Source organism: Epinephelus fuscoguttatus, linkage group LG6, assembly GCF_011397635.1.
Source record: "Epinephelus fuscoguttatus linkage group LG6, E.fuscoguttatus.final_Chr_v1".
Taxonomy (NCBI): Eukaryota; Metazoa; Chordata; class Actinopteri; order Perciformes; family Serranidae; genus Epinephelus; species Epinephelus fuscoguttatus.
The window spans coordinates 41,455,278-41,480,287 of NC_064757.1; the positions used below are offsets into that span (position 1 = coordinate 41,455,278).

The 25,010-nt window shown below is 41.6% G+C and overlaps 3 protein-coding genes across 3 annotated transcripts in view; 1 reads left to right on the forward strand and 2 right to left on the reverse strand.

The window, feature by feature from the left end:
- The window catches only part of cds1 (CDP-diacylglycerol synthase (phosphatidate cytidylyltransferase) 1), a 453,066-nt gene that overhangs the window by 393,994 nt on the left and 34,062 nt on the right, over positions 1 to 25,010 (forward strand). The window lies entirely within an intron of this gene.
- bmp3 (bone morphogenetic protein 3) lies at positions 707 to 15,198 on the reverse strand. Its single transcript, XM_049578589.1, has 3 exons — positions 14,475 to 15,198; positions 12,219 to 13,144; positions 707 to 4,120 (listed from the first exon to the last, which is right to left on the reverse strand). Exons 1-3 carry the CDS (start codon positions 14,749 to 14,751, stop codon positions 3,929 to 3,931), a joined length of 1,395 nt encoding a protein of 464 aa, XP_049434546.1. The 5' UTR covers positions 14,752 to 15,198; the 3' UTR covers positions 707 to 3,928.
- cfap299 (cilia and flagella associated protein 299) overlaps positions 18,856 to 25,010 on the reverse strand; it is a 129,378-nt gene continuing 123,223 nt past the window's right edge. The window contains exon 6 of the mRNA XM_049578641.1: positions 18,856 to 23,312. Within this exon, the coding sequence (XP_049434598.1) occupies positions 23,220 to 23,312 (93 nt within the window). The 3' untranslated portion in view covers positions 18,856 to 23,219. The remainder of the gene's footprint in view (positions 23,313 to 25,010) is intronic.

Below are 25,010 nucleotides of genomic sequence, written 5' to 3' on the forward strand. Positions count from 1 at the left end.
AGTCATTGATTTAACTGTTTCCAGCTGCTTTGCGCCACCAAATATGAGTGTTTTAGGGGGTCATCACCACATTTCCAGTGATGTTTGTGCTACCAAATGTGAGTGGTTTTTTTTAGCAAGCTGTTGCTGCATTTCCAGCAGCAATTGTGCCACGGAGTGTTCTGTTGTTGGGTAGGGAGAGAGAAGTATTTTGTGCCACTACCCCTCAAAAGTGTCAGTCTTAGAAACAACAACAACAACAACAAAAAATCCTTGATAGATCGAAGTCTTGCATACTTTTATTCATCTCTTTGAATGCTTTGTAAGGATGGTCAGAGCTCAGAGGGGAGAGTCCTTTAAACAGTTCACCACACTTTCACATCAGTAGTGACAAATGTCCATCACAGATATAAAGACCATCAACATATCGAGCTTTGGTCCCCCTTTCCCAGACCACACCTGTACAAGATATGCAACATACAGAAAATAAATAGATGCATGTTAAAAGGTCATTTCCATATACAAATATATTTTATGAAGCTTATTGTACAAGCATTTCTTTTTTACCTACAGCATAACATTTACAAGATAGGATTGAAGTAGAGTAAGCTCTTATAAACCAATGATATACACTACTGTATATAAATGCCTTTGATTGTTGCACTCCAAAAGACATTAGTGAAGTTTAGAAACAGTCGACTCTCAAATGCAGCAAAAGAAAGGCCCCAAAACGACTTGTCCACAGCCGTCATGTATGCAGTGTTGTACTGTTACAACCAGAGGAAGCCACTCTATTCTAAAATCTGTATTGGCACGAGATGAAGAAGCACAAACTGGAAAAAATGTCAGTACAAAATATATAAAGTTAAAAAAATCTGCCCTTAGCTATTGACACAAAATAAATGTCTCTGAAATATCAAAATAGTGAATTATTTGAAATACATTTTAGAGTTAATTCCACTGGCGATCATACTTACTGAAAGAATATGAACTATGTTCACTATCTGTACCATAAAAAAACACTGTTCTCAGCTGCTTGCTTCGACTTCAGCTTCATTGCAAAGTGAGCTCAGTTTTCTGAACGACCGAGCCCCTCTGAACAGGCGATGAATCAAATCAAACTTTTTGAAAAGCAGAAATCCACCCATTCAAAAGGCACTTCTATCTCAAAGAGACATTAGAATGTCATCGACATATAGTGAGCTATATACAAAAACAATGTACAAGTCTATAGAAAAAAAAGGTTTGCTGCTATATTTCAGTTTATTTGCTCTGAATAAATATTTGGTTTTATGAACTCTGACAATAATGCGCAACCTAAGGCAACATTACGACATGTTAACTGCTCTTCCTGGTGTGACTGTTCAATGTTGACTCAGCGTTAACTACATGTGATCGAATAACACACCCTCGAATGATTTATGGGAAATCTACTCGATACAGTAATATTAAAGGCATATGCGACCCAGGAAAGCAGTTCAGCTCTTCAATTTATTTTATGTAGTGCTCATCATTTTTGTTTGTTTTTTTTTGTTTGTTTTTTTTTTTAAATGGCAATTTTAAAAATCTGATGAGAAAATCTGGGTACTCTCATGGACCAGCAGAAACATTTTCTTAGCTGTTCTCGTCAGCGGAGGACCTTGTTCACTGTAATCTAGTAGTTCACAAGTTGTTTTTTTCTCTTGGAGCTAAATAGTAGTAATATTTTAATCCATCTCAACCTTTAAATCCTAAAAAAACAGATACTTTTCAACGAAAATTGTAAAAAATAAAGTTAAGTTAAAGTTAAGTTTGGTATTTTTCAACCTGGATCCTGTTTTACCATATTTTTGTGACTATTTTTTTTTTTTTTTTTTTTTTGCCAATGGTCCAGTATTGAGCAACAAGGCTGTACTGGCAAAACAAGCTCCAATGTAACTACTCAGGGCATGTACGCATTGTCAATTTAAGTCCACTAAAAGTGCTCATTTTTGCCACCGCCAGGCTCAAATTATTATTATTAGTGTCTGACAAGGATCCCTACAGAGACTGATTCTTTGTTAAAGAGTACCATTCTTTTTGTCAAACCAACAACAGTCCTGAATTTGACATTGCCAAACCCACCAATAGCATATATGAATTAAGGGTTTATTTCAACCAAACAAAAGTTGGTGATTGTTGGAACAGGATAAAAACAAACCCAAAACATGTTTTGTGAGGTTTATTTTGTGTCTGTCAACTTTAAATAGAGTGTTTTAAGATGATAAAAATGACTTATTTAAATGGAGTCTGGTGGGTTTGGCAATGGCAATTTCTGAGCTGTTTCTGATTAAACACAAAGCATTTTACTCTTTAACAAAAAGGTCCATCTCTTTCTACAAGTTGTCAGACACTTAGAATAACAATCTAAGCCTGTCAGCGACAAAAACAAGCACTTTCAGGGATGTGAACTGACGGTGTGAACATGCCCCGAATATTTAGACTGCAGCCTGCTTTGCTGTTCAATACTGGACCAATTTTTTAAAAAAAAAACTATGGCTCCCTGTAATCACATAAACACAAAAACATGGGAAAATAGGGTCCAGGTTGAAAAATACCAAACGTATCCTTTCAGGATCTGTAGCGTAAAACTGATTCCAGACCAGCAGTGTATCTTTACTTGATAGTGACTTTTTTGATGTCTTGGTTGTTAAAAAAAATATTTCTAGAAGCATTTTGGCAGTTTATAATATTTTTTCTTCATAAATGTCATTCTATGCTGAAAATACAAAACATAATTTTAAAGAGAATGAACAGAATGTAATGGCAACATGTCCTGAACTTTAATGCCAAAAGCAAATAGGTTCAGTCTGATATCAGGCTCATTGAAACCACCAGTATTTATCTTTTACGCCTGCCAAGTTCCACGACTTATTTGATTTCTTTCCGAGCTTATCAGGTCCAACAGGGGTTTCAGAATTCCACCCAAGCATCAAGTGGCTTTTAGAGTCCTGTGGTTTTACACTTGTAATAAACACATGGTGACAGTTCACTGTATTACTTTCTCCTTTTGATATGTCCCTTTATCTTTCAAAATCAAATCTGAAGTTTACTTGTTAAACATTTTCTTGGCGAAGCAACGGTATAATGAGGTCTCCTCCAAAACTCCATCTGTCAATGAAGACCACAAATGAAAAGTAGCTTACACTTCCGCATATAATAAACTCTTAAGATGTGGGTTCTGTACAACAATGGAGCAGTGATCTAAACATAAATATGTACGGCTATCTACTGTACCGTCTACGTCACAAGTCTGGCTTTGGAATCTAATATATCTCTCTATAGCAGCCAAGCCAATAATTATACAATAACTTCTCATATAGTGAATAACACAGTGATAGTACAGACATAAATACATACAAATAGTAACAAAAACCATGCAAGTGCGAGCATAGGTGACTTGGTGGTAATGACCAAAGACAACTTCAAGCTGTGGAGGAGAGAAAGATGAGCATGACCCCCCCTCAGAGGCATCAGTTCAAACTGAGATCATTTTTCATGAAAAGTGATTTTTCCTTCAGTTTCTGTCTCTTAGGCCTCGATCTGTATTTATGTATCTTGCTGGTGAGTTTATGATTCCATCACCCTGCTATCGCCCAACGGATAACTGAGCAGCGATGATAAAGACATGAAGATAAACAGTGGTGCCGGTGGTGAAATTGGAGCATGGAGATTTCCATTCCAGTCATCTTCCACGAGGATAACTCACACGATCCGTTCCTTCCCACGAACAGACCAGTCTCCTCTTCACCTGGAACAACAGGCAGTACTCTCCTCCAGTGCAAAAGGGAAGCTGTGTTCAATGGGTGTTTGAGAGTGAGTGTAAGACTAGACAGGAGGAGAGAGTGTCGTTTGGCTGCATGTGTTGATTTTTTTTTTCTTTTCTATGTGACATGAGTTTTATGTGAACAGGCGTTGAAGGACAAAAAAACTATCTACAGGCGCAAGAATCTACAGTCATGTTGGGGTAGACTTTCAGCACCACGTTCTTGTCCTCATCAAAGAAGAGGATGCTGAGGGAGGACATCTTCTCTGGGACGCAGCACGGTTCTGGGATGCCTGGGACGACGCCCACTGCCCGCACTATGCTCTGGATGGTGGCGTGGTTTGAGGGCTTCAGAGCCTAAAGCAAAGGGACAAAGAGGATTAACAGGGATCTCCTTTTAAAAAATACATCCAGAAAAGGATGTGCCACAAAATTTTGTATTGCAAAGTTCCATTATTAAAACCAGTCACTGTGAAAGTTTTCCTTTGATTCAGTGATGCCTTCAATTCCTGATAACTTTGTAGGGTTTTTTGTTTTGCATATTGTTGCTTAACTCACTTTTTAGATCCACTTAAAAAGAACGTTTCTAATGGCTTTGGTTTATTTCTATAGTTTTGTTCCTTTCCGTAATACTCAAGTTAATTGCCAAGCACGGGCATATATACGTAGACAGTGCAGGCAGTGCAGTTGAACTGGGGCCCAAGGGAACCAACAGTAACCCAGACATGGTACCTAGACCCTCGCTTTTCCACCACAAACAGTACTCTTAAATGTGGGCGGGGTTGTTGTCACTCACTGCTCCGTCCAGCTCTCACTAGGCCCGTTTCCACTGAAGAAGTTCCTGGTACTATTTGGGGAGCAGGAACTACTACAGGAACGTCCTCTCGCTCGGCCCTCTCAACCGCTGTGTCTCCACTGAGAGAGCGGAGTAGGAGGAAGGTTCCTGTAAAGTTACCAGGCTCTGTATGTGACGTAATCGTGGCGCGACCATTTTGACCGGGGCGACACAGGGATGCCGTTAGCTGTTAACCATTAGCAGTGTCCGTAATAACTCGATAACTCAATAAACGGTGCGTGAAAAAAATATTTTTTCCAGCGGATGTCTTAGTTACAACATGATTGAGCTAACTGGAGTAGTTTCATGTCGTATCCCACAACGGGAGGCTTTTAACAGATGACGTCCTGATGTTAGCTTTGCTGCTGCTGTTAGCTGATGCTTTCTAGACATCGTGACTTCCCATAACTGAATAAATACCACACATAGAAACACAAAACTGCTTTGCTAGCTCAATCATGTTGTAACTAAGATATCTGCTGGAAAAAATATTTTTTTCACGGACCGTACATTGAGTTACTGAGTTATTACAGACACCGCTAACGGCTAACAGCTAACAGTTAGCCTAGCTAATCTACGATAACCATAGTAATTACAAAACATCACATCCCTCCTTGAGTATATCCAATCAGCACCAAGTAATCCCCAAGCCCCAGCCAGGAGTCTCTTGGGGCCGTTCTGAGTACCTACTCCGAGGCAGGGACTTGTTTAGCCCCTGTAAAAGTTCCAGAACTCTGTCCTTCGGGGGTGGTTCCTGCGGTGGAGACACGCACCAACGGCCCTGGCCGAGTAAAATTACCCTGAAGTTCCTGCTGTGGAAACGGGCCTACTGTTTTTCCTCATCAGCGGTGACACAGATGGAAGTCTGCACCTGGTTTATCGTCCACAGAACGAGGCCGCATGCCAACATTTTCAGAACAAAATAGAACAGGCTGCAGTGAGAGTCTCTCTCCATGGGATATTTAAAAATAGAAGCTTTGTGCATTTAGTCCTTCTCAGACAAGCTCAGGGGTTTAGTGTTGCTGTAGCCCACAGGAAAGACACTCGTTACTAAAAGTGTGTGTCATAAAAAAACTAAACTGATGGTCAAAGTTGATGGATTCACGTCACCAACTCATGCTTTGAGTAACATTACAAGTTAACGTTCCACCTTAAAAGTCACCGGCAGTCAGCCCAGTGAATGAAGTTATTTTTTCTCAGACTCCAGCTGCTGTGAGAGGCAGCAAAACATCCTTTCATTTTATAGTTACAGTTTACTAATAAAACTCTCCACAGTATGAACAGTGGTTACATGAGCCTCAAAACCAGACACAACTCAGCCCTGAGCAGAGTGACCGTCCTCTACTGACCAATCAGACTGCAGTGTTCACAGCTCCACCTTTTAGGACCAGATCTGTGTGCTAGGTACCCCAACAGAGGGGGGACCAAACATGGGGACGGTACAGAACGGTTCATTGGTACCATCCACAACTTTTCACGGTGGAAACGGAAAAAAAGTGAACTGAACTGAACTACATACTATATATGCACGGTTTAAATGCAACTTTAGATTGCTACCTAAGACACACAGTACAGGCCAAAAGTTTGGACACACCTTCTCATTCAATGCGTTTTCTTTATTTTCATGACTATTTACATTGTAGATTCTCACTGAAGGCATCAAAACTATGAATGAACACATGTGGAGTTATGTACTTAACAAAAAAAGGTGAAATAACTGAAAACATGTTTTATATTCTAGTTTCTTCAAAATAGCCACCCTTTGCTCTGATTACTGCTTTGCACACTCTTGGCATTCTCTCCATGAGCTTCAAGAGGTAGTCACCTGAAATGGTTTCCACTTCACAGGTGTGCCTTATGTAGTGTAAAAGTTTGTGCTTAGTAAATCAAGTAACAAAGTTAAGATACCTAAGTGATTGGGAAACAAAAAAGAGCCATATAATCATGTACAAGGCATTATAAAAGCTTTGAATCTGTATTAGATACTGTCGAGGTCATTCACTCCTTTGAATCTGTTGTCAAGGTCATTTACTGAAAGAACACACCATGTCCTGTTTAATGATGAAACACATACTCAGGTGCTGTAAGTAGCACACACTTGCTCACATATTGTACTCCAAGGTTTTATTTGCATGAAACTAGAAACACTGTGGGCCGTGTAGAAGTCCCTGGAATTCACATCTTGCATGAAACTAGACGCATTGTGGACTGTATAGAGAGTCCCCAGAATGCACATATTTTTAAAAAATAGACCGAGAATGGAACCGAACCTAAGGGAAGGAATTTTGGGAAATTCCAGGCTACATCACACCATTAAAAACGGGCCCAATCAGAATTGGACACAGAGAAGTTCTCCACCAATAGAATTGGGTTCGAGTAGGAAGGATTAGCAAAAAAAGGTGGAGACTCGTCTGGATCTCCACCAGCATATAAGCTAGGGTTCTGAACGCAGTTCTTTAGTCACACTCCGGAGTCTGACTCACTAAGTTGTATGTGTTAAAGCCTGTTGACACATTAAACTTGATTGCATCGGACCTTGCCTGTTTCCAGTGTTTCTTTCAGTATTTGCCAGCTGAACCTAAGAGATCAAATCGACATTTGAAGACGACTAACCAGAGACAAGAAGTTCAAGGTCGGGAGCCTACAGGCCCACTTCCAGGCACCGATTCTTTGACGCTTCACTTATCAGGGTTAATTAGTGGAATTTCTTGCTTTATCAATGGGGTTGGGACCATCAGTTGTGTTGTGCAGAAGTCAGGTTAATACACAGCCGACAGCCCTATTGGACAACTATTAAAATTCATATTATGGCAAGAACCAATCAGCTAACTAAAGAAAAACGAGTGGCCATCATTACTTTAAGAAATGAAGGTCAGTCAGTCCGGAAAATTGCAAAAACTTTAAATGTGTCCCCAAGTGGAGTCGCAAAAACCATCAAGCGCTACAACGAAACTGGCACACATGAGGACCGACCCAGGAAAGGAAGACCAAGAGTCACCTCTGCTTCTGAGGATAAGTTCATCCGAGTCACCAGCCTCAGAAATGGCAAGTTAACAGCAGCTCAGATCAGAGACCAGATGAATGCCACACAGAGTTCTAGCAGCAGACCCATCTCTAGAACAACTGTTAAGAGGAGACTGCGCGAATCAGGCCTTCATGGTCAAATAGCTGCTAGGAAACCACTGCTAAGGAGAGGCAACAAGCAGAAGAGATTTGTTTGGGCCAAGAAACACAAGGAATGGACATTAGACCAGTGGAAATCTGTGCTTTGGTCTGATGAGTCCAAATTTGAGATCCTTGGTTCCAACCGCCGTGTCTTTGTGAGACGCAGAAAAGGTGAACGGATGGATTCCACATGCCTGGTTCCCACTGTGAAGCATGGAGGAGGAGGTGTGATGGTGTGGGGGAGTTTTGCTGGTGACACTGTTGGGGATTTATTCAAAATTGAAGGCACACTGAACCAGCATGGCTACCACAGCATCCTGCAGCGACATGCCATCCCATCCGGTTTGCGTTTAGTTGGACGATCATTTATTTTTCAACAGGACAATGACCCCAAACACACCTCCAGGCTGTGTAAGGGCTATTTGACCAAGAAGGAGAGTGATGGAGTGCTGCGGCAGATGACCTGGCCTCCACAGTCACCGGACCTGAACCCAATGGAGATGGTTTGGGGTGAGCTGGACCGCAGAGTGAAGGCAAAGGGGCCAACAAGTGCTAAACACCTCTGGGAACTCCTTCAAGACTGTTGGAAACCATTTCAGGTGACTACCTCTTGAAGCTCATGGAGAGAATGCCAAGAGTGTGCAAAGCAGTAATCAGAGCAAAGGGTGGCTATTTTGAAGAAACTAGAATATAAAACATGTTTTCAGTTATTTCACCTTTTTTGTTAAGTACATAACTCCACATGTGTTCATTCATAGTTTTGATGCCTTCAGTGAGAATCTACAATGTAAATAGTCATGAAAATAAAGAAAACACATTGAATGAGAAGGTGTGTCCAAACTTTTGGCCTGTACTGTACATCAGTGTTCAAAGATAAAAAAAGTGGCATTTGTTATATGACAAAAACGACTGGAAAAATATGTACAAAATAATCACAGGAAAGAAATGGCCACAGTATGTAAAGGCCTTCATGGTGCATGTGGGTGCTTTATAAGCAGTAACTAGCGTGCTTTCTGCATCACAGAAAGACACTGCTAAGAAAAAGTCAGACAGAGATAAATAAAATCTTTTTTTACCACGTAAACCAAACTAATTTGGAAGAGAAAAATAAAATATTTAATAAGATTATCAGCAAAAAATGTCCATTATTCACATTTGTCACAGTTTAAAGACCAAGTTCCTGGTCTGATTATGATCTACCGTACTTGCCACAGTTGTGAAATGAGGGATCATTACAGACATTTCAGATCCAAGTAAAGTGGTTTAGATAATCTTGATAAACTTTTGGCTTGTTTCCAACCTGTCTGATCATCAGACTGCTCACTTTGTGCCCCATCTGACTGCGCTGTAGCGATGCTATCTGAGCAATTAGTTCTGAGTACTGTGTTACCTAAACCAACAGAAAGCTGACCAAATCTATGAAAATAAGATCAAGTTATAATATCCCAGAAATTAACGTTAAGAGTCCCAGAGAGCATCTTTCACAGAGCTCTATGCATTTCACTGAAGCATCTATCTTCTGGATCGCACTGCAACCACCAGTCATGGCTCATTTTCCAAGTTAGCATCTCATCTCTATCATATGACGCATCGTTAACAGACTATATTATTCAGTGCATCCAACAAGCCGCTGCAGGCAGATGCTGAGTGCTGGCTCTATCCGTCACAGTTCACACACACACACACACACACACACACACACACACACACACACACACACACACACCTGCTCAGCTGCTTCATGTCTTTGCAGGCTCCAATAAGTGACAGGGCACCTTTTAATAGTAGCTATTAAGCAGCTTCTAAAGCTTCAGCCTGACAAAGGAGAAACAACATCACAGGATCACAGGCAGCAAACCTACAGGAGAGGGAGGGGGTTGCGTTGGGCCCTAGGCTCTACTTCTGGGACTAATTACGTCCGACTACAAAGGCGGGCGACTCCGAGGTAATGAATTAAGTGGAAGGATCTCGTGCATTCCGGCCATGTTTAAAATACCTGTGATGTTATCTTGTCACCGGGGCCACGAGCTGCGAGGGGAGCTGATGTTTAACATCAGTGTCTTTGTTCGTCCCGCTTCTTTTTATGTTCTTTCAAATGTGTAAAACCACATATCATGTTTCCTGCAACTGAAATGATACTTTCAAGAATTACGTCCTTCAAGGTTTGTTCGTTTTCCTTGAGCATGCTTATAAAGTTTTATTGATTGTCAGCGTCGAGGTCAGCACCTGCTCCTATTTCTCACTTTTTCTTACATTTAGATGACATCATCTGTAGTTTGACTGCTTTCTCTGCATGTTTAGAGCAGCAAGACTTCACTGTGGACTTACCTTTCTTACTTACATTACATTAATTTAACTCTGATGCATATCTTCAAAGCCCTAATGATCTTAAGATACACTGCAGAAGATAAAAGCATGAGCAGAACTTCCAGCGGTGCTCCCGCTGTAACCAGTTTATCCTGCCACTTGAAGATTAAAGCAGACGGCATACGTTTCTGTCAGTTTCTTTGGCATTATCATCTATAATAAAAGACAGAAATGCTTCAGGGACTTCTGATGTTAACGTTATCCAAGTGAACATAATACAGAGCAGTAACAGCAACAGCAAACGAGGCACTGAAAGCTTAATGGCTAGATGTACCGATAGGTCAGCGTAGAATGTTCTATTTCCATAATATATACCATACTGCCTGAAAGAAAAGCTGTGTGAATGTTTAACATGCTGCAGATTCATGTCTCTTGAACTGTATGTGGAGTTCTGGTGTCACATGATGTGTGTTAGTGTGCCAGTTGGTGATAAGCTTCTGAATCAGAGCGTCTCAAACACATTTATATAGCTATACGTGGCGATAAAACAGTTTAAGAAGCTGACGTAGACTTTGAAACTGGGCTTCAAATTTAAAGACAGACAAACATGGACTACAATTTGTAATCTATCAGCAGAGAAAGTATGGGGAAGTATGACCTAAAAGAACAGTGGTTGCCAACTCTTTTGGCTTGTGACCCCAAAAAACCAAAGCAATGTCCACTTGAACCCACTGTCACAAGTTGCATATGTCTATTTTGTCTGTTCAAACTCAAATTTAGGTCTGAATTTACGCTCTACTAACATTTTAATGCCTCGTGTCCACATAGCTCTGTGGATGTATACGACTCAATCAGAAGTCTATTCAGTCCTCTGAGAACCTCTGTGATCTCCAGTGAAACTCCTTCCATTTTTTCCAGTCCACTTTTTCCTCGAGTACACTGACAAAACTGAACAAACTTGGAAAGACCGTACGGATTGAGGACTAGCAAACTGTGATAACTCAGTAGTTGTTAATTAGAAAGTTATCTAACTCTATGTATTTGCTTGCCAGTGTGGCAGAGATGATATTCAAATGTAATTTTCTACTTACCTACAGTACATGTGTTATTTTTACATGCATGCACTTTATTTTGCATCCTTACAGAGGCCAACATTCAATTTCAAGCACAAGGTCACCTGTGGGTATGATGTATCATGGACGCACCATGCCAATGTAAAACAGCCGGTATAATTTGCTCCTCTTCCTCCTCCAAAGTTATCCCACCATTCAAAACAATACACCAGGACAATCACTATTCTACAGGGGACTTTACACCTGCTAACGGCTAGGTTTAAGATTTAAGTTGTAACTTATACCTTTGTTTGAAATATTTTAGCCGGTGCAACCCTTACACCTTGTATCCACTGTTTTATTTTATGTCTGTATTTCCGTGTATTATATGAAGTCTGCCCCTAGTGTCAACGTAAAGAAATGCATCTCTTTATAGGTGGATAAAAACGCCACAACAGAAAAGGCAGACAAGTCAATTCTGAGAGTTCTTCGCCATTGAATCGTGGGGAATATGCACATGGAGCAGTGCAGAGACAAACACGTGACCAATAATGCACGGTGACAAATAAGTAAGTAATAAGTGCACAGCTAGCATGCTGCCAATGTTAGCTGAACATGCCGTTGAACTTTTCACTTAGTATAGAGATTTATCAATCTGTGTTATAGTTGACGGTTTCACCACTCGATGTTACTGTTGTTATTCTGCACTAGCTGTAGGTTAAGGTCGTATAGTTATCACCTAATCATAATGTCGTCCCAGTTTAAGTATTTTGTTGTTGATGGATTAACGTTAGCTATTTTTAGCCGTTAAACATACGACTGATTTTCGCTGATTGGCTACAGGAAGTCAAAATGTCATTTTCCGCAACAATATATTGGTTAGTTTGGACTTTACGTCTGAATAGCGAAGATGAACCTTACGTCTCCGTGATGCAACCAAACTTTGACACAGTTCAACAATCAAACTAGTTCTCAACGCATCATTTCGTGTGGATGTTACACCCTTAACTTAAGAGAAAACTTAGCTGGTGCAACAGGCTGCTGAAACAGTAACATATTGGACAGTCCCTATATTCGTGCACAACAGGAGTCTCACCTTTGGCATGGGGAACTGGCAGGACCCTGAGCAGTAGTAGGCATCAAATGACTTGGGTGATATAATCCATTCACTCCATCCGATGTCAGCAAAGTCCACTTTCAGGTACCTCCGAGCGCAGTTCCTGGGCTCGTTCCACTGCTTCTTTCTTGCCTTTTTAATTGTCTGCTCGTCGAACTGCAGCAGGGGCATCTTGTGCCGCTGGTTCTTGCGTGTCTTTTTACGCGGCCGACGGGCCTGCTTGTTTTCAAAAGGTTCATACGGACTCGTCTCGTCCCACCCGGTTGTCTCGTATGGATACTCTGGCCCGGGAAGTTCATTGTTTTGCAACGGGAGCAGAACGTTCACCGAGCGCTTGTGTCTGGGCTGCGGCTGCTCTTGTTCAGTGTTGTTTCGCTCACGCAGTCCCAGTTTTCGGAAGCTGTGTGAAATGGAGCCCTCCCCTCCCACCGGGTGATGTCTCTGGAGGGTGGCTACCACACTTTCAGGTTCTGAAATGGCAGAGTCGTTGGCGTAGACCAGGATGTAGGGTGAGCGGTCAGACAGGAGCTTCTTCCATGGCTGAGGTCCTTGTGAGGCCACATCGATTCCAATGAGCAGCTCGTCGTGGTGTCTGGCCTGGTTGACCACACGAGTTATGTCCTTCCACTGCCAAGATATGAAGTCCCTGTAGAGGGTGGACACATTGATCCGAAAGTGTCCTAGAGTCCTTATCTTGTTATCCACAGAGGCGAAGCTCCAGATGACCATATGGATGTGGTTGTGCCTCCTCGGGCCGTGGCGTCCGCAGCTTTTGGACCTGGAGCAGCCCTGGGTGCTGTTCTGAAGGTCTCCAATGTAATAATGAAGAGTGGCTGACAGAACGTCCTCTGACTTGGTGAGGGAGGTGAGGTTGAAAATCTGCAGCTGCTTCTTGTTTATCGTACCTGTGTATATAACGAGTGATATTATTTATACAATGCAACACAGTTGTGCAGGATCTAAAGAACTAAATACATAATATTGCACAAAAATACATTTTCTCAGCTGTGTAGATTCGGTTAGTTTTATTTGCTCAGGTTATGAAATATATCTGTCTCTAAGCTGTCTGCCTTGCACACAATGGAAATTGGTTTGTGGTTCTAAAAGTTCAACAGCGGTATCTCTTTTTCAATATGTCCCAGTTACTCTGGATAATTCACAATAAAATAAAATGAATTAAAACGTACTGTTTCTTCAAAGGATTGTAATTTCACTAAAACCTTCCCACAGTGAGGTCTGTGGATCATCTAAAGGAAACAGGACTGTGTTTCTAGAAAGATTTGTTGCCTTGTAATATAATATTTAATAAGCTTTAAGCTACAAATCTGAAATCCCACTCATCTCCGTTGTTGTGTGATGGAAACAGAAACCTCATGATCTCAAAACCTGGACAAATAAAACCAACATTTTCTGCATGGCTTGACACCACTTGGGGTGACCAAGTAGGTTTGTAATTTGTGTGAACTGACCCTTTATATTTCATGACATACAGCTACCAGGCGATAGGAGGCAGTATAATCTAACAAACTTTGACCCGATGTGCAAACTGCTCGTCTTAACTACACACGTCCAAGTGATAATAACACAGCGTGGCCTGTGAGCAATTTAGAGCTTATAAGATTAAAGTCACCATTTCCTGGAGAAAACACTCTTTAAAAAAACACCTTTAAAACGCAGAAGCTCGCTGCGGTGAAAACTCTCCAGTTGTGCCGCAGCACAGAGGAGCTGGGCAGCAGCCAGATGCTGGCCCGAGGGAAAATCTATCCAGACTATCTGACAGTAAAATCTGAAGGTGAGAAAACAAATGTGTCGGCAAACGATTTTGCATGCAGAGATCTGATGTGGAATCTCTGATCCTGGCGCAGGGGAAGGAGTAACAGGTTGATCACATTTCCATGACTGGATCAACAGGTGTATCTCAGTTTCAGCTCAGTAAACCAGCACGTGAACGGCAACGGGTGTCATGGGGTTTTGTTGTTTCGTCAGTTTTAAAAACTAAATTATTACAGTAAATAGTTTATACTAAAATGCGCATTTAATGTGTCAAAATTGCGCACACATTGTGTGGCCACGGTGCACTTGTAACGTGCGGATAATTCCAACTGAGCAAGGCAGAAGACTTAACCAGATAAAGTTTATAGCAACAAGAAAATATACAACAAGACATGCATGTGTGCTCTCTTTAGACAGGCTCAATTCAGTGTAGTTAACATGCGTAAAAGTTTGGATACCTACCCCAGTGCGCTTTGAAACTGCGGACAGTGTTGCCGTCCTTGAAGGGAAACCCAGCCCGGTTGTACTTCGCGTAAAGCATCTGCATGTGTTCCGTCATTGTATCCTGTAAAAACAGATCCTGCTCGTGTTTCTCTGGGTGCTTTTTATCCTCCGAATGCGTAAAATCCACCTTTCGTCTCTCGGGGAAATTGTCTGTTTTCAGCATCGCGCAGTATCCAACGCACAGATAACTCCATCCGTAAAGCAGCACGACCACAAACCGAGAGTAGAGAGCCATGCTTGAGCCAAAGCGAAGGTTGCAGCAGAAAAAATAACAGTTGTGGAAAACCTAGCGCGTTTCCAAAAGTGGCCCCTATCTCCAAAAAGACATACCATCACCTGAGGAGTTACAGAATGATACCATCACCTTTGACACCAGTCACAGCAAGAGAGGAAGGTTTGCAGGAAAAAATAAGAGCGTTATCCAAGCTGTGCCTCTGCTTTTGATAAGTTGCAGGTCTAAACGCGCTGCAGTCAGTGAATGATAAAAGTTCCGGCGCACAGCAGAAGGTGTAGTGGAACAGATGCGGGAGAACTAAGCTGCTAAAAGAGCGACGCTCTTGGTTTTGTATCCGAGCTCTGAGCTGATTTCAGGAGCAGCAGTCAACCGTCCCCCCGTCTCAGCTTTCATTGAAGGTAAAGCATGTTGTGCTTGGTATTATAGGACTTGTGGGACCAGCTGGGTATTCCTCACACACACACACACACACACACACACACACACACACACACACACACACACACACACACACACACACACAGATGGAGAGAGAGAGGAGAGAGGAGAGAGAGAGAGTTTCCTGTTGAAGAAACTTTTACGCACACTCAGCCCGGGGACAAATTATCTAATGTCATCAGGAGCTGAAGGAGGTTTGTTTTCTCAGTTGATTCGACATTGAAAAATATTTTATTAAAGAACATTCCGCCGATTTATTGAACTGATTTGAATATCTAAACCGCTGCCACAGAGCAGCCCCTCCGTGCGTAATTTCTACTCCGCAGAGCTGTGCGTCTGGGCCGCGCTGCTGAATGAAGCGGCTTATTGTCGGCATTAAAGGCTCTCTCTCCTATTTAGTTTAGTTCAATGGAGTTAAGCACACACATCCTGTACCATCACGGTCCGATCCGGATGCTGTACTGTGCTCCCCTCCCTCCTCCTCACTCCCCACCGTCCCCCCCAAAACAGCCCATCCAGGCGGGGTTTAAACACCCAGCCGCCCTCCACCCCCCGCCACTGGGCTTCTCTTTCAGGGGCACTCGGGAGGAAATGATTAGGGCATTTCCCCGCCTTTGGACATCTGATGGCAATAATATTAGCATGCCATGTCCTTCATAGCAGTCGACACACTGAACGGGTTTAAGCCTTTCAACTGGGAGGAGATGGGCAGGAGAGAATCGATTTAAACGTGACGTCAGCTAGAACCTGGATCAGTAAAATCAGTAAAATCAGTCCATCAATGGTGCTGTAAGACTGACATAAAGGAGACAGTAGAAAACATAAATGAGCCATGACCATAACATTGGAAGACACCAACTTGGATTGTTAAGGGACTGTTCTGTAATTATCAGAGGAGGGGGTGGCTGAGGTGTGTCTTCTTCTTTTTTTGACCCTCCCCGAAGCTACAGATATTTTTCTCTGAGCGACTAGTGGGAAATGCATGACCCTCCCTCCACCATAGTTAGTTGTTAGATTTTTAAAACCTACCCTCTGAAAGAGATGAAAGCATTTGTGCAGATGATGTGTCCAAAGACCGTAGGAAAATTGAAAATCCAATGATAATTTAGGTTTTTGCAGATCCTGGCTATGAAAAATTGTGTAATTTTGGTGATTTTTAAAGGAAACATGCCATCCAAATTCTGGTAAAACAAATACATAATGTAACCATTTACATTTTTAAGAACTTCCCCTAAGCCAAAATAAAAAACAGTCCCTCCCCAGTCTTTGAAACAAACAAACTGTCCCTAAGTTGGACTGCTGAAGCCTCTTATTTGCGTCAAATAAAGTGTCACGTTTTTGTTTTTGTTTTTTTACACAGAACACATATTGTGGTTTTTGCCCCTCATCACTTACATTCAAATAAATCTCTTAATGAGCAGAATAATCAGAAGGAATGATCACAGCAAGCAACAACTGTTTCCATGTTCATACGCACACCTGAGTATTGTTATGAGACAGACGTGAAAAAATGTGAACCTGCCCTTTAACATGGGGCCTGCTGTACATTTTGAGGTGCACACCATTAATTCAAGAGCTCATCTGAAAGACTGCACTGAAAGAGCTCATCAAAACAGCTTCGTCTAAACAGCTATGTTGATATGAAATCTTAAAGGTACAGGCTATACCACAGACTCATACAGATGTATTCCCTCTTAATGATCACTTTTGACCTGCTAGACCTGTGTTGGCTTATCTTCTTCTTATTTTGTTGTGATCTGGACGTTCCTCGGCACAGGGTACAGGTGAAGTCTGGACTTTACAAAAAGGTAGCGACCAGGTACCAGACCATAAGCAGCATGCACCAAAGATGAAGCTATGAAAATCGCAGATGCAGTGCCAAACAACTCACAGATTTAGCGGTGCCAATCACCAAATGCACAAAGCTGGGGTTGGCTCTCACTTGCGCTGGTGATATTGTTTACAAATAGCCAAAAAGCCAAAAACTTTAAGCAAAACCTTAGAGTACTAAGCACACTGTGAATGGAGCAACTCACAAAAGGAAATTGTGACTAGAAGTAATTAGGACATTTATTGGGTTTAAACTGTAGTGCTACTGTATCCTTTAAAAAGATACACAATTGTGAACACAAGAAGTGATGAAGATTGATGAAACAGTTAGAATGAGGGTGAATTCATTCAGCCAAGTGTACTGATGAATTCCTCAAGTTTTACACACCAGGCCAAAGTCTGTCATTTGATTCAGACTTTATCCTCAAATTGTCTGAACAGCATAACTGTTACCAGCCCTCAGATACATGTAGGTGCCTGTTACACCTGTTAGCACATGTTCCTAGTGACACTGTCATCATTAGGCTAATAGAATGATCGTGACAAATTGATGACGGTGTCGTGGTTTGCTTTGAATTTTGGTGGATGAAGAACCTGGCTAGTTTGTTTCAAACCATTTGAGCCTCAACTGTTGCTGTATATGAAATGTCAAACACAGAAAGATGCAACTGCGTTAACAAAAAGGCCGAATTAATTAATGCCGACTATACACCAGAAGACTGGAAAGACATTAAAAACACTGAAATCTGACCCTAGCAAACCTAAAACCTAAACCTAGAAAGTTTTTAGTCACACACTGAAAGATTTTGCAGGGTTACTATTTGCAAGACTACAACTAGATTGCTTTAGAGATTATTTCCCATCCTGCTCCTGGTGGAAAATATTACACCAAACTCCCTTTAAGAATTGCGACATATTAAAGATTCTTTACCTGTCAGCGAATACACATAACTCTAGAAAAACAAGATAAAAGGCCTCATGTGTCGACAGTATTCTTGTCAATCGGGCATCAAAATAATCCATAAAGATAAAGTGTATTTGCTTACAAACTTTACACTTTGGATTTTGTTGTCTTAACTCGCTACCAGCCTGTTGATTAGGAGACTGTGGGAATGAGAGCTGAACTGTTACAAAAATAAAGCTTTCTCGCTAAAACGGTTGCTGGTTGGTGGGTTAGATACACTCCAAATTTAAATACCAACTCTTTTTCACTCCAAAACACAAGTTTCTTAACCTTCTCCACAGTCCAAGAGAACAGAAACTTGCTCACGTTCTTGCACCTCTCCGGACTCCCCTCTGTCTACCCAGTTTGCCACTTCCTGTTTGGTGTTGGAGAAAGTGAACCTATGGGTTAACAATGTTCGTGTCATTCAACTTCACTATTTGCAAGAGCCAAGACTACAAACGTACGATAATATCAAACATGTTTGATTTTCTAGGAATGTCACAACGAGAAAAATACTGACTTATCGAGACAGCTCTGACTGAGTTTTATGAGCACCTTACACCAAACGAACAAGTTCCCAGGAGAGCTCCACAACTTCAGCAAAACTCTTCGGTTTTATTCCAACAATAGAAATTTGTCTGACAGTGAAATTGCTTGAAAAGTTGTTTGGTGTAAGGCCAGCAGAAAGTGAAAGTGAGCTTGTTACATAAAAAAGGCTAAATAGTCCCTTTACTATCGAAGGCCAAGTTTAGTCTGAATCCACCTCGTTACCTCATGTTGTGTATATTAGGGGCAAGTCAGGCCACAAACTAATAAAACCATGCTTCAGTGAAAACCCCAACAGCTTAAAAGCCCAATAAAAGAAATGAAGAGGGATATAACCATTTAAATTAGACTTTATTGTGAAATCATTACTATTTACAGACACATCATCTGTCTGGGTGAGTTCCAGCAACTTGTTTTTTTGAGGTTTGGTCTTCCACAGAGGTGAGGCACATAAAAAGTTGCATTTCATGAGCGGCACTTGCTTGTTTGTCGATCCACCGGCAGCGTAATTGGCTATTTTTTCATGTGCACATCTGCTGTTTTGATTGGTAGGTGTTCAGAGCGACTGATGCCACTTTCAGGGAGGGAGAGCAGAGCAGGATGTTTCATCACCATCACTGAGCCACATGAATGAGCTGTGGTCTGTAAATCTAAACAGCTGTAGATGAGGGTGAGATGTTCATTTGCCACCCAGCCAGTTTGAGTTCTTCCTCCCGACAGAAAAAACAAAGCAGGGCAGATATTGAGATAGTGAGACAGTCAGGTGGACAGCCCTCCCCCTGAGGTTAAATCTGGCCTTTTAGACAGAGGTCAAAGAGGAAATGACATTCCCAACACAACCCTTCAGCCAAATTTGAATTTGCTTCCTTTCCTTGTTAGTCCTGTTGGTGTTGTTGAGACGACAGCAAACACAAACCTGTTTTTTCCAGAGCTGCTTTGACAAAAACAGCCCAAAATAGACATTTCAAAATGTATTTATAGACATACAACAACAAAAACACATTTGGAAGTTGGAGAAGGAGGAAATAAATTAAAAGCCACCTCCTGTCCAGCCTGTTAATCACATTGATTTTTATAGCTTTTGAAGACTTTCACAAACTGTTCATCATCATCCGAAAACAGGCCAGAACTCAGATCTACTTTAAAAAAAACCACTGACTAAGGAAACCCCAAACCAGACCCCCATTCCCCAAACCCCTGCTTTTACAGAACCAGAACCCACATCCCCATGTCACCACACATATTGTTCCAATGAGGCCAAAAAGAGTCCGATTCAGTCAAAACAGACAAACAGATGCAGCCGGTGAAACACTGCTCTGGTGAGCGGGCGGCTGAGGGATATAAGAGCTTTGTGTAAGGATGAACTCATTTGTTTAAACCCCGTAACTCTTATAGATAAATTTTAACTGAATGGATGCAGGGGACATTGGTACAGTGGGAAGCATGGCTGCCACTATGTTGGTTTAAAGGAACAGTTCAACATGTTGGGAAATAAACTGTCTGGCAGAGACTTGGATGACACAATTAAAAAATTCATGTCTAAGCATTAGATATTAAGCTACAGCCAGAAGACAGTTAGCTTAGCTTGATGGTAGCACACAAGGGGAAAAGGTCCATGGGTAAAACAATACAGGAAACAATATAGGAAATAGTCTGGCACAACCCCCTGAAAAACCACAATTTTGTCTTTTTCATGGTTTAACAACACATTCTCACTCCGACCTCGTCACATATCAACGTTTGGTCATGGACTTAACAAGTCCAGATACGACTTGCAAGGTACCCTGGGTGTGTCGGTTGTTGACGTTCTGGGACACCGTGTCAAGTTCTGCTTGTTACATGCATTGTCTTCTGTAAAAATACACTTCTGTTTTCACAGGAAATTTAATGTTTACATACAGTGTCTTTCAAAATAAATGCACGTGGTTCGGTTCAGGAAGAAGGAACAGGTTTTGGCTTTATAATCTTACGGGACACGAACACCGCTCTCTCAGGTGAAAGTCGAGGTTTGTTGAACCCATCCACCATCCCTTCCTCCTGCACCACTCGGACTTCTGCTGCCTTAACTTCTGGCAGCTTATCATTTCAACAACTTCGCAGTGAAACCTGTTTGGGATTAAACAAATATGATATGCCGATCGTTGAGCTTGAGAGGTGCTCATGGGTGGATTTCCCCATTTCCAGTCTTGAAGCTAAGCTAAGCTAACATGGCTTCTGGCTGTAGTGTAATATGTACCATACAGACATCTAAAGGCCTTTACACACCGAGGGCTAGGCTTGGGCAGTATCTATTTTTTCATACTTTCCTTTCTTCCTGAAATTTCACCGGGGTATACGGTATATGATGATATGAGCATGCAGCACTAACCTCCACCTCCCATCTGTGACTTTCCAACATTCTGCAAGTGCTCTTATCTTCTTCGGTCTAATAAACAATAAACTCCAGAAAATGTCAAGGAAGTAATTCTCTTACACACAATTTCCTTGTTAAACAGAAAAATACAGTCATACACCCACCGACTAGCTTCATTCAAACATGACAGAAACAAAATTAAACTCACCAAAATCATCTTGGTTAGTCGTTTAGTTATTCAGTGTGCCTGTTCCATAAATAACAAACTCTGGTTTTATCAAAGTAAACCCTTAAATCACAGTTAGATTGAAAATATGCATTTTTTGCGAGCCTGCTGTTTACAGTCCTGTAGTCTCGCTCACCAGACCTTTCTCAAGAAAAGAAAGGTCTGGCTGGGCCGACTCTCACTTTAAGATTGGAGAAAAAAACACCCCGGCCGCTTGTATTTCTTTCAACCAATCACAATCGTTCTGGGCGGTGCCACAGCAATGGTGCGCTTGCAAAAATATTGCCGGGGGGAAACAGGTTTTGGTGCAACATGCCCACAAAAATATCGCCTACAGGACGCAAACCATGGCAGAAAAATGGCTACATCCCCGCAAGATCGAACACCGCAAAAGTTAGTAAAGTACGTGTTGAAAACTGCAACCGGAGGTGGTAGGGCGGGACTTCAGCGGGTGGCTCGTTCCGCCCAATGAGAGGCTGATCTATGCAGTCCTGTAACGTTATCCCCTGTTACACCACACTGACCTCTGGTGGCGCGTGGTGTGCACTACATATAATACATCCTCAATACAGCCTCTCTAACAACAGATTAATAGAAAGATGAGCGTCTTTATTTTTTACTGTGGTGTACTGTAATATGGTGATACTCCCCAAGCTGACTGCTGGTTATATATTTTTTTTTCCTTGTGCATTTGATTTGAGATTGATATCATGAATACTTTGACACGGAACACAAGTACGCAGCGAAACACAACAAAAAAATCAACATAATGTTTTTGGGGGAACAAGGTCGGTTTTCCTGACCTCGAGTTAAGGCATCAACCAATCATGCTGTGCAAAATCTACATCACGTCCTAATGTCACAATAATGACAGACTTGTTGCAACTGTCACAGGAATATACAGTTATTATGCGGGTGAGTATTTTGCATTTTTGTGTTGTGTATCCGTCCAGCCCGCCATGTGTAAGGGCCTCAACTCTTAGAAAGTAAATAGATATATTTCCCTCCAAACATGTCAAACTATTATTTTTAAAAAATAGTATTTTGGTTGCTCTTTATGCCATTTTTGTGAGTGACAGCTTTATAAGAAACCTGAATTTTTTGTACTTTTGTTCCTTTAGTTTACATTTTCATTTGACAGCATTTTAGGAGCAATTAAAGAAATGGAGGAAAATGTTCACTGCTGAGTTAAAAGTTCATGTTTGCATAAAGTGGACACTGTATTCTGTGTTGGGACTGCACATGAATGCCTCCACAGAGCTTGTACATGTGCAGGATGTTTCTTTGTGACCAAATGGAAAAAGTGTCCCCCCATATGTGTCTGCAGAGCCTACAAACTAATTTCTAAACAAATAACAAAGACCCTGTAATTTGTTAGCTTATAGACATAGATAATGTTACTTGTGGTGGGGCTGATTCCTACCATGTGTTCAAACAATAAATGCAAAAAAAAGAAAATGTAGTTGAAAGGGACAAACGTTTCTAAAAGTCTTCTGTGCTTCCTAAATAATTCCTAAAGCAGGTTATTTATAGTGTTGCCTTCCATTAAAAAATGCCATAGTGAATGACTAATATGTAAATGACAGAGCACTTTGATGTCCTGTAAAGTGTGCCTTGCATCTGGGAACATGCGGAATGCTTTAAGCCCATTACCCATTCTTCCAGTCCAATTGGAGCTACCGCAGCCTGGGGGAGGACATAAAAGCAACCCCCATCATCTTTCAAAGCTCTTACGCCTTTAATTTGTTTAGACAAACAGCCCAAAACATGCCAGGCCAAACGACGGGACGAGCCCGGGGTCCCCGAGCAGGTTCCATTCCTCCGGGAAATGCCAAATAAACTGAGCCAAACTGGGTCTTCACTGAGTGGGAGAAAAGAATTCAAAGCTTCACAGTAAAATTATTCAACAGCTTTATCAGAGGATAACGTCACAAAATCTGAAGTTGTCTAGTCCGTCCACTTCTTCCTCTGGGAATCCTCCGTTTAAAGCAGCACCTCCACCCAGATGGCATGCATGATATGAGGGCAACAGTTTGTAAATGACTGCAGCAACTCAGTCAAATTAGAGGCTTCCAGTGCTCTCCAATATATGCCATATGTATGAATGTGTCGGCAGCAGCCTCTGAAGCTCAGACTGTCCTGATGTTGTGGTCGTAGATGACGACATGGATGTAGAGGTCCGACTGCAGGAATGTCCTGATGGAGTCCTCACCAGGACCAGACTGGAACCCAACACAGAGTTAGAGCAGTTAGAAGGACATGTTTGGACAGTGTATCTCCAGTCTCTAAAGGTTCATTCAGACTACATGCACAGTGAATTTCCACCTTGCTGTGTTCTCATAAACCAGTGTTTTTGCTGTCTGTGTTTATTCACCAAAGTATGTCTGAATGTGTGTTTGTGACAGTTCGGACTTATCTCAGAACTTAACAAAATGTCCTCTCTGTTCTGTCTCTTTCCTTTTCTCTTTTAAATGATGTTTTTTTTGCTTGAGCTAATGTCTTCAGCTCATGTGGACACATAAATGATACCTTTCCATTAACTTTATATACATTTGCACTTCCTCTAGAATTTGCTTCACTTGAGTCTGAACACACCTTGACACGTGAGGTTTTTAAAGCTGCATTAAGCAATTTTTGACCACTAGGAGGAGAAAATCTCTAGAGCAATTACACCCAATATAGTGCAGGCTTTCCAAGTTGTTGTCGATGACCCTACTTGAAGGTTTTGTACACAACATTCAGATCATTAATATAGCAACAAACCACTATTTGCTATGTAAAGATACAGTGGAGGCCTAAGCAGAGAATGAAGTCACACTACCTCTGTGTGTTGTAATCTGAGCTTCCCTGTGTCCCTGTGTGTAAATACCACTGCCTAGCTAATTGCCACTGTTCTACACTGACCTTATATGGCATCATGGTTAGTAACAACTTATAACGGTGACCCAGTCGGCTGCATATCACACCAACGTTAATGGCCAGCTTTTATCGTCAGTGTCTGATGCTGCAAGTCACTGCCGAAGCGCCAGATTTCGACGACTTTGGCGTGAGATGGGTTTGGTAATGCCCACTCTCCGGTTCCCCCACAGGTTAACACAATTAGCACTTTTAACTAGGGGTGACCCCGAACAGTTGATGATTCGGTGATTCGATTAGGAGAAGTCTGATACGACTGCCAGTCTCGCTGTCGAATCGTCGCAAAATGTGGTTATGAAACGAGACCGTACCATTCTGACTATATGGGGGTGCTCACTGCTGCTGAACATCTTGATTTGACATAGAATGTATTTGTTTTCTAGTAATCCATGATATAGAGCCTATTTTGATACAAACATCAGCCTAATTTCTGTTAATAAAAAATTGAAAATGACGCGTGTGTTTAATCAGTAGGCATAATCATTACTACGCATGAATAAATCACCCAGTTGCTCGATCCAAATAAGCTGAGGTGAGTGAGTGCGCTGCAGGACCATCAGAGCAGCATCGAGGCCTACGGTGATTTACGGTGGCGGAGCGCATAAACAAACACTTAGGAGGAGGTATGTGCTCTCAAATCAAACTTTTTTTAAGGATTATTCGTTTACCTGAAGCGTCTTGAAATGAATTTCACCGCTGATTAGTTTTCTTGATAGACTCTGATTTTTTTATTTGGCTACTTTTTGTCCGATGTGGCCAAACAATTGAGAGCGGTGACCGTGTGGATGAACTTGTATGAACCTGAGTTGATTAATGAAGTAACTTGAAGTCAGAAAGAAGGAAAACTGTTTCTAAACCTTTTGATGATGTTTTTGGATGTTTATTTGTGAATGAAATGGCAAGTTCTGACGAGTCAGAAACGACTCCTGTTAAAAACATGCATGAGGCTGCAACACGTCTGTGCTCATCTAGAGCATCATACCTTGATGAAGTGAAAGGAATAA

What these genes read in the sequence shown, in the direction of transcription:
- bmp3 (XM_049578589.1), bottom strand. Translation starts at nt 14,751, where the DNA reads ATGGCTCTCTACTCTCGGTTTGTGGTCGTGCTGCTTTACGGATGGAGT. An exon ending in CAGTTTCAAAGCGCACTGGG is followed by an intron (nt 13,145 to 14,474) that starts GTAGGTATCCAA and finishes TTATATACACAG; the next exon opens with GTACGATAAACAAGAAGCAG. An exon ending in GCCAGTTCCCCATGCCAAAG is followed by an intron (nt 4,121 to 12,218) that starts GTGAGACTCCTG and finishes CCTTTGCTTTAG; the next exon opens with GCTCTGAAGCCCTCAAACCA.